Source organism: Leuciscus leuciscus, assembly GCF_965113295.1.
Source record: "Leuciscus leuciscus genome assembly, chromosome: 12".
Taxonomy (NCBI): domain Eukaryota; kingdom Metazoa; phylum Chordata; class Actinopteri; order Cypriniformes; family Leuciscidae; genus Leuciscus; species Leuciscus leuciscus.
The window spans coordinates 695,886-705,885 of NC_138736.1; the positions used below are offsets into that span (position 1 = coordinate 695,886).

Below are 10,000 nucleotides of genomic sequence, written 5' to 3' on the forward strand. Positions count from 1 at the left end.
TTTGCAACAAAAATAAAATAATAAATTAAATTAAAGTAGACAGCTGTAAGCACGTACCAGCCGGGTCCGTCACTTATTGGCTTCCCGGGAAACATTTCCGTTGTGTTCTGTCCTATTTGCAGCGTTGTGAGTATTTGGAGCACACATGTGTTGTGAAACTGATGAATATGTTTTCTTAATTTGCAGGTGTTTTTCTATTTGCATGTGTTTTCTTCAGTTGCAGCGCGTTGAGCTCTCTCGGCCACCGTACTTCTGGGCTCCTTCCAAAGCCACGCCCCCAAAACACATGAACGCGCGACTCCGACCGCTGAGCTGGAAGACGGCGCATTATTACCTGAGACGAGAGGAGCGCAGTGCATGCAGTGACATCATGTCAGAATCACATGTAATAAAAAAATCTAACTTTATCATTATGAATATAAACAAATAAGATGTATTTTAGTGCTCACTATCAAGCTAGCATTGGTAAAGTTTAAAGCTGCAGTAGGGAGCTTTTAGAAAACGTTGACTTAGCCTGAACATTTGAACAAGCACAGCTTACAGGTCATTCCCCCTCGCTCTCTGCTGCGCTACAGCTCCTCCCTCCACAGCTCCTCCCTCCACAGCTCCTCCCTCCACAGCTCCTCCCTCCACAGCTCCTCCCTCCACAGCTCCTCCCTCCACAGCTCCTCCCTCCACGGCTCCTCCCTCCACGGCTCCTCCCCCACAGCTCCTCCCCCACAGCTCCTCCCTCCACAGCTCCTCCCTCCACAGCTCCTCCCTCCACAGCTCCTCCCTCCACAGCTCCTCCCTCCACGGCTCCTCCCTCCACGGCTCCTCCCCCACAGCTCCTCCCCCACAGCTCCTCCCTCCACAGCTCCTCCCCCACAGCTCCTCCCTCCACAGCTCCTCCCTCCACAGCTCCTCCCTCCACAGCGGAGCCTGCCGTGAACGCGCAGGCTAGTAAACATGCAGAGACACTGATGACGGCGGATAAACAGTTATCGCACATTCACTGGTAGGGACGAAACATCAACAATATGCTTTACATTGACTATGGCCTGCCCATACTTTGACTACAAACTTGGTCCTCAAATCATTACGTATTTTGCAATACATGTAATGTAACTTCATAACGTTGCACTCTTTCTATAAGTTATAAATAGCTAGCAAGATAATAATGGTAACGTTACAGTATCTAAGTAATTATTCTAGCGATGTGTAATGCTAAATAAGGTTTGCTAGTACATTATTTCAGCAACATGACAAGCCAGTGAATTCGCAGGTTTCTATTGTTGCTTTGCACAGTGCGTGACATTTTATCTGTATGTTATGCGGCTAGAGTTTTGACACTGAGTCAATGGGCTCCGACGCGCTTGTTTATCGTTATCGGTCTTTTTTCGTTTACCAGTCTTTGTTGCATGAGCAGGTGCCACTCGAGAAATTGGCAGTTTTGGTTGTTTGTCCGCCATTAGCACAGCTGCGCGGCACACCGGCTATCTTGATTTTGAACGACGGTACGCGCTGTGCGAGAGAGGGGGGTGATCAGCGCGTACACAAGCTTGATTGACACTGCTAAGACACTCCCCCTGGCTCTGATTGGTTGTTTCTTACCGGGAGCGGTGTATTTCTGCAAATGGCAATAGGACCACTGGGAGGAGCCTGGGGAGCTTGATTTTTTCACAGATTATCTGTCTCATATTCTACTGTCAGGACATAATGACAGTTTTAACAAATATGTAAAAAATACATTTTTACAGAAGTTACCAACTGCAGCTTTAAAATAAACAATGGTTATTTGTGGCCACCGGTATTTTGCCAACTGTTGTTCTTTGCTAAGCCAGTAGGCTACACTGCTGGGTCCATTTAAGGCTCTAGTAAACAGGATTTGGTAATCCTGAAATTTGGTATTTAGATCACAGTGATCCAATCCAAGGTTCCTTTAAAAAACTGGCATAAAAGTAAAATGGATCAGGTTATCCTGGATAGCAAAACATAGGATTTCCAAATCCGGATCAATTTGATCCAGATTACATTTTTTGAAAAACTGGGCCCTGATCTCTGGATCTCCTGATCTCTGGATCTCCTGATCTCTGGATCTCCTGATCTCTGGATCTCCTGATCTCTGGATCTCCTGATCTCCTGATCTCCTGATCTCTGGATCTCCTGATCTCCTGATCTCCTGATCTCCTGATCTCCTGATCTCTGGATCTCCTGATCTCCTGATCTCTGGATCTCCTGATCTCCTGATCTCTGGATCTCTGGATCTCTGGATCTCTGGATCTCCTGATCTCCTGATCTCTGGATCTCCTGATCTCTGGATCTCCTGATCTCCTGATCTCCTGATCTCCTGATCTCTGGATCTCTGGATCTCCTGATCTCCTGATCTCTGGATCTCCTGATCTCCTGGGCCCATTTTTTCAAAAGTAATCCAGTGGGATTTCGGATCACGGATTGGATCAAATCTTGGAAATGGGTTTTTCAAAAGCAAAAGAGGGATTCTGAACTAAGATCAGATCATGTAATCCGATCTTACATTTGATCTGGATCAAACCTGCCCTTTGGGTTTTTCAGAACTTTGAACACGGTTTGGGATCTATTTGATCCAAAAAAACAGGATTATCCTGATCCCATCAGAAGGGTGGATTCAGTTGTCATTTTTCGAACCAAATAAAACCAGAGTTTTTTTTTTTAAGTGAATGATCCCAAAATCAATGTTTACTGATGATATATACATTTCTTCATATTTGAAGCATGTATTAAGCATGTCACATCTAATGAGATATGGTAAAACAACAAAATCTGCAATTTAACATTATAACAAAATAAGGAAAGTAAAATGTTTCTGTTTATTACAGTGTTTCTGTTTCCTAAAATTGAAATAAACAATGGTTATTTGTGGCCACCAGTATTTTGCCAACTGTTGTTCTTTGCTAAGCCAGTAGGCTACACTGTTGGGTCCATTTAAGGCTCTAGTAAACAGGATTTGGTGATCCTGAAAAGTTCCTATCCGGATCAGATTGATCCAATCCGATGTTGCTTTGAAAAACCGGGTCCGTGATCACGTAATCCAGCTTACTTTTGAGCCAGTTTTTCAAAGCAACATCGGATTGGATCAATCTGATCCGGATAGGAACTTTTCAGGATCACCAAATCTGGATAACCAGTGCTCAAACAGGATAGGAAATCACAATGTAGAACTATAGATATGTAAAGAGCAACAAGTAGAATAGCCAGTGTGGGGTCAATATAAGTTTATTTTTATTTGAAATGAAAACACACACATTTAAAAAAAAAAACTAAAAACAAGAAAACCCCACCCCATCCTCTTCCAGCAGTCCGCTCATCTGAGGCCTACAACACAAACACTGTACATTGAGGATATTTATAACAAGTTTGAATGAATGGGAGTTTATAAACAGAAAGGGGAGGCACAGCATCAATGTCCAACTTGTGTGTGATGCTGACCTCATCATCACCAACTGCGTTGTCAAGTGGCCTGGGTCTGTCCATGATGCACACATCCTGAGGGAGAGCGCTCTATATAGAGACCTCCAAACCAACCGACCGGATGGCATAATATTAGGAGACAGTGCCTACCCACTCCTACCATGGCTGATGACTGCTTTTCTAACAGCAAATACACCGGCGCAGGCACGCTTCAACACTGCTCATTGCAGAGCAAGATGTGCAATTGAGCGTTTAAATGGAGTTCTTAAGAGGCGCTTTGCATGCCTTAACTACCTGAGAGCGGAACCACAGAAAGCATGCAACATAACCCTTGCCTGTATTGTCCTGCACAACATCGCTACTAAGCGCGATGTCCCTCTCTGTGCTGACAATGATGCACCTGAGCCCCTTGGAGACCCTAACCAGCCTCCTGCATTCTGCCAGAACGAGCAAACAGGATGTGCAACAAGGGACGCAATAGTTAGACACTATTTCTGATTTGGATTTGTTTTGGATTTCAAAAATCAGTGATTGCCATTCTTTGCATTTTTTTGGTTATTCTGTAATCATTGCATGCATCACTAATAAATATTCTAAAAACAAAAATATTTTCGATTGTGATGAATAAAATTTATTGTTTTTGGTAAATTTTGACAGCTGTTTGGGGGATTATTTTATGAGGCCAAACTCTTTCTACTTTGCTGTAGGCCTATACTGAAAGGCTGAATACGTTAAAGCCTACCTAATCACTGTAGCCTGATGGATGAACAAATCAAATTAAAACCTTATGAATAAATAGGATATCTTGTAAGATACTGCATGATCCAAATATAGTATTATTTGATACATTTTTTAAGTTTTCATTACATTTTGGGCATGAAATCCACGCTGAATCCCCCCTTCTGATGGGATCAGTTTAATCCAGATTTTTTGGATCAAAGTAATCCAAATCCTACAAAAAAGTTCTGAAAAACCCAAACTAAAGGTTTGATCCGGATCAAAACCAAGATTGGATTACGTGATCTAATCCGATTATGTAATCCGTTTTTTCTTTTGAAAAACCCATTTTCAAGATTTGATCCAATCCGTGATCCAAAATCCTAGTGGATTACTTTTGAAAAAAACCGGGCCAAGATCTCCAGATCTCCAGATCTCCAGGGCCCGGTTTTTCAAAAGGTTTAATCCGGATAAAATTGATCCGGATTAAGTAATCCTTTTTTTTGCGATCCGTGATCACGTAATCCAGCTTACTTTTGAGCCAGTTTTTCAAAGCAACATCGGATTGGATCAATCTGATCCGGATAGGAACTTTTCAGGATCACCAAATCTGGATAACCAGTGCTCAAACAGGATAGGAAATCACAATGTAGAACTATAGATATGTAAAGAGCAACAAGTAGAATAGCCAGTGTGGGGTCAATATAAGTTTATTTTTATTTGAAATGAAAACACACACATTTAAAAAAAAGCAAGATGTGCAATTGAGCGTTTAAATGGAGTTCTTAAGAGGCGCTTTGCATGCCTTAACTACCTGAGAGCGGAACCACAGAAAGCATGCAACATAACCCTTGCCTGTATTGTCCTGCACAACATCGCTACTAAGCGCAATGTCCCTCTCTGTGCTGACGATGATGCACCTGAGCCCCTTGGAGACCCTAACCAACCTCCTGCATTCTGCCAGAACGAGCAAACAGGACGTGCAACAAGGGACGCAATAGTTAGACACTATTTCTGATTTGGATTTGTTTTGGATTTAAAAAATCAGTGATTGCCATTCTTTGCATTTTTTTGGTTATTCTGTAATCATTGCATGCATCACTAATAAATATTCTAAAAACAAAAATATTTTCGATTGTGATGAATATATATATCAATTAGTGACAGAATAAAATGTATTGTTTTTGGTCAATTTTGACAGCTGTTTGGGGGATTATTTTATGAGGCCAAACTCTTTCTACTTTGCTGTAGGCCTATACTGAAAGGCTGAATACGTTAAAGCCTACCTAATCACTGTAGCCTGACGGATGAAATAAAATTAAAACCTTATGAATAAATAGGATATCTTGTAAGATACTGCATGATCCAAATATAGTATTATTTGATACATTTTTAAAGTTTTCATTACATTTTGGCCATGAAATCCACGCTGAATCCACCCTTCTGATGGGATCAGTTTAATCCAGATTTTTTGGATCAAAGTAATCCAAATCCTACAAAAAAGTTCTGAAAAACCCAAACTAAAGGTTTGATCCGGATCAAAACCAAGATTGGATTACGTGATCTAATCCGATTATGTAATCCGTTTTTTCTTTTGAAAAACCCATTTTCAAGATTTGATCCAATCCGTGATCCAAAATCCTAGTGGATTACTTTTGAAAAACCGGGCCAAGATCTCCAGATCTCCAGATCTCCTCCTGATATACAGTTATTACAGTTATTATTCTGAACTACAACTATTACAAACATTTCTGTCAATCCAAATAAAGCTGAAATAAAATAAAAAATGCTACTCTGAATAATACCTGAACTTCGTATTTTGAGCACTTCTTGCGTTGTTGTTGTTTTTGCCTCTTTATGATGACTCGCTGAATTTTTGTCCTAATTTGTAAGTCGCTTTGGATAAAGGCGTCTGCTAAATGACTAAATGTAAAAATGTAAATGTAAAATATAAGTATTAGCTGGAAAAAACAAAATGCTACCTTGGTAATAAACTGCAAACAAATTAAATCTAAATTGCAATATTTTAACAGAAAAACGAATAAAATGACAAAAGTCCATAACGAAATGACTAAAAATTAAACTGAAATCAACATAAATAAAAAATAAAAGCTGTGTGTGGGAGTGAGTGTGTGTGTGTGTGTGTGTGTGTGTGTGTGTGTGTGTGTGTGTGTGTGTGTGTGTGTGTGTGTGTGTGTGTGTGTGTGTGTGTGTGTGTGTGTGTGTGTGTGTGTGTGTGTGTGTGCGTGCGCGTGTGTGAGTGAGTGTGTGAGTGAGTGAGTGAGTGAGTGAGTGTGTGTGTGTGTGTGTGTGTGTGTGTGTGTGTGTGTGTGTGTGTGTGTGTGTGTGCGTGAGTGAGTGAGTGAGTGAGTGTGTGTGTGTGTGTGTGTGTGTGTGTGTGTGTGTGTGTGTGTGTGTGTGTGTGTGTGTGTGTGTGTGTGTGTGTGTGTGTGTGTGTGTGTGTGTGTGTGTGTGTGTGTGTGTGTGTGAGTCAGTGTGTGTGTGTGAGAGGGAGAGAGAGAGTAAGTGAGTTTAACAGTACACTTTTCCATCATATCTCAAGATCAAGAGAGTTTTGAGTGACAGGAGTGGATGAACTATAGCATATGAAATGCAGAAAATACCACTCATATTTAAACACACTCATATTTAGACACACTCATATTTAGACACACTCATATTTAGACACACTCGTATTTAGACATGTTAAGAGTTCATTCTACCTCTGATATTTTAGACGGACACTTTTCCCCTGCAATACTGATCAAGGAAGATCTGTCCATCCAGTCAAGCTGTGGGGAAATCATGGCGTATCAGAGTTCATTGAGTGATATAATACAACACTCATCAAGAACTATAAAACATTCCTCTCCTGTGCCTCAGTAACCAGACGGATGGGTGAGATTATCCTGCAGATTATCCTGAACTCTGACAATACCAAACTACTCTCGTCACACCAGAAACCAGAGACGCGATCAGCACCTCAACTCTGTGTTTGAATATGTGTGTGTGTGTGTGTGTGTGTGTGTGTGTGTGTGTGTGTGTAACCTTAGGTGTGTTTAAGGTTTTGACTGCTGGTTGTATAATCACTTTCATATTTTATGCATTGTATGTTCACATACATGTTATTTAATTAGGCTATACACTAGTTATTGCTCTTTAATATTTGAATATTACATCAATTAATGGAATTTTTTTATGGTCCTGGATCGAGTAAAATAATCATACCTAAGAAATTCACATGGAAGTTTATGTATAGGCCTACATCAGAAATTCAGTCTAATGAACTAATGAACTAATGCTCTTCGCGTCTATGGTGAAGCAGCGCCCACTACTGGCCGGAGGACGCTATGACTGGAGGCTCAGGACACTGACTGCACACTAGCTCCAGTGAGTCTCTAATGCAGTGTGTGTACAGTATGCAGCGATGCATGTTTCCTCACATCATAACCTCAGTAAGCTGCATGTTTAATTCCTTCAGCTAGTTATGATATAGGCTATACATGTCCAATTATTAGCTTGGAAATTAAAGTAATGTTGCATCTTTAATTGTTTAGTAAATCGTGTTTCTGGCAATCTGATCCGTCATTATTAAACAATTCATTTTAAAAATAATTTAAAATGTATAACTGCATGGCTACTACAAATAAAAGTTCTATATTGGCATCTGGTTCCATGGAACCTTTGCATTATGTTCTTCACACTAATCAGAAAAAAAATGTTTTTTAGAACTGTCCATCAAAAGGTTCTTTAAACACCCAGAGCGGTTCCTCTATGACACTGAGGCAGAACACATTTTAGAACCTTTATTTTTCAGATTGTATGAGTGAGATCTAGACAGATTGTTGTGTAGTGTGGCGCCATCCACTGGCTAATGAGTGTCATTACTTCCTGTGCAAAAACAGATCAAGTAGAGAGTCATATTTCTGTGTAGAGCCTAATTACTCCTGACAGATAGAGATCGGTCATCACCGAGCTGAAGTTATTTTTTCTAAACTCGCATTAAACTATCTGTCCATTCTGTGTTTACTGCGTCTGTTTACCTGTCAATCATGTGATCATCAATGCTAGCGCTGGTAAAAGTTATTTATATATATATCTTGCTCTTTCTCAAAGGGATTGGCAGTGACATCACCAACCTGACATACTTCGTTCTGACGCATTATGAGTGAATTTTACTCATATTATAATCTCCTTTATTCATATTTTTACTGGAGAGGGAACATGTGTTCTTCAGTTCCATTCATTTCTTCTATTACTCTATTTCATTTCTCATCACGAAGCAGCTGAATTTATTTTCATATTTGTGCTTTTAGAACATAATAAAATAAACGACACAATTTTATAATGATTACTTTTCGATGTCTGGTCTCTTTCGGTTATGTGGTTTTATTGGTTCTCAGAGATTAAAACCAAAATAAATTAAATCGCTAAAGCCATATGGCTTTAAAAAGTGAAAATTGATACGCATATTGTATCGACTTTCACTTTACTAATCGCCAGTGACGTTTGATTTTGACATTGGCGACATTGCAGCTTTCTGAACTTTATGATAGAGTATCTTAACAAGCACTTTCATTTATAATTGAACTTTAAGGTAGAATATCTAAACTAATACATTCATAACTGGTGATAAAACCTGCTATTCAGGGATTGACATGCGGTGTTTAGTCAGTGTTCACTTCAGTTAATCAGTTCATAATGTTAAGTTAAAGTGAAGCTGCTGGCAGTTTAACCGAACACAAGTGAACTAATCTGATCAAAATATGCAAATCACCTGAATGAATTAAATCTCTCACTGAATGAGGGGAGTTATGGCTGTTTCATAACCCATATAACTGCCTATAGACACCGTGGAAACATGTGGCGCGAGTAAGTTCGGTAGGTGTCTCACTGTTGATCTAAGTGCACAAGTGAACACAACTGTACTAGTGAGCTGTACTAGTGAGCTCTTCTAGTGTGCTCTTCTAGTGTAGTCATCTGTAGACTCACTCCTGAGTGCATCGGTGTTCTGGCTTCTTCTCTCGAGGTCCAGCTGGAGTTCAGTCGTCATGGCGAAAAAGAGCTTTTCCACCAGAAAGTCTCTGAGGAACTTGTTTTCTAAAAGTGAAGCGAATCTCAAAGAGTCTGTGGAGAAAGAGGACAGCGGGAAAGGAACACTCAAACTCTTCAAATGGAAGAAAAAGAAGAAAACGGAGAGTTCAGAGACTGAAAGCCCAGAAGTTGCGAGGTAAAAACATCCATGATCCATATTAGGGGTTTTGTTTGTGTTTGTTTCGCATGTTTGTCTGTCAGACAGCCTTAAGCCTGACCTCTATCTGACATCTATATTAAACAATGCACTTTTCAATGTGATGTAAAATTTAAAACAATGTAATAATGCAAAAACAGCTTCGCACTTTCATTCGAAGCCTATAATATATTTGTTTTTAATGTTCAATTATTTGTCACTTTAGAAGTCACATAAAATTACGCCACATTTCTAGAATCTATTATTGAAAATTAGCATTGGTAATTTATTTATTAATAAACAAAATGCATGTTATGATTTATTCTATGGGTATTTAAGAACTGCATTATTTCTGTCCTCTAATTTGATTGGACGTGTAGTTCTGAGAGTAAAGCTAATGAAAGTTGAACCTGTTATATTCTTTTCTTTTGCTTGTCTTGTGATTATCTATATTATATTTTAAAAGATTGAATGAAACGTCATGCTGCAGTACGCAGGGAGGAAAACGGGATTTTGTCTGCAAGGGATGGTTTTGAATGTCGTGAAGCAGGTTTTGTTCTGGTACAATTGTCTATGGTTGCAAATAAATATACGATCTAATTGGCCCTGAAATGTAAGTTTGAA

General features: G+C 39.7%; 1 protein-coding gene across 1 annotated transcript in view; it reads left to right on the forward strand.

Moving 5' to 3' along the window:
* Nucleotides 1-9,075: 9,075 nt before the first annotated feature.
* Nucleotides 9,076-10,000, forward strand: part of LOC309510721 (uncharacterized protein) — a gene marked incomplete at its 3' end in the record, with an annotated part of 22,493 nt that continues 21,568 nt past the window's right edge. Inside the window, exon 1 of the mRNA XM_082185591.1 lies at nucleotides 9,076-9,376. Coding sequence (XP_082041717.1) covers nucleotides 9,198-9,376 — 179 coding nt within the window. The 5' untranslated portion in view covers nucleotides 9,076-9,197. The remainder of the gene's footprint in view (nucleotides 9,377-10,000) is intronic.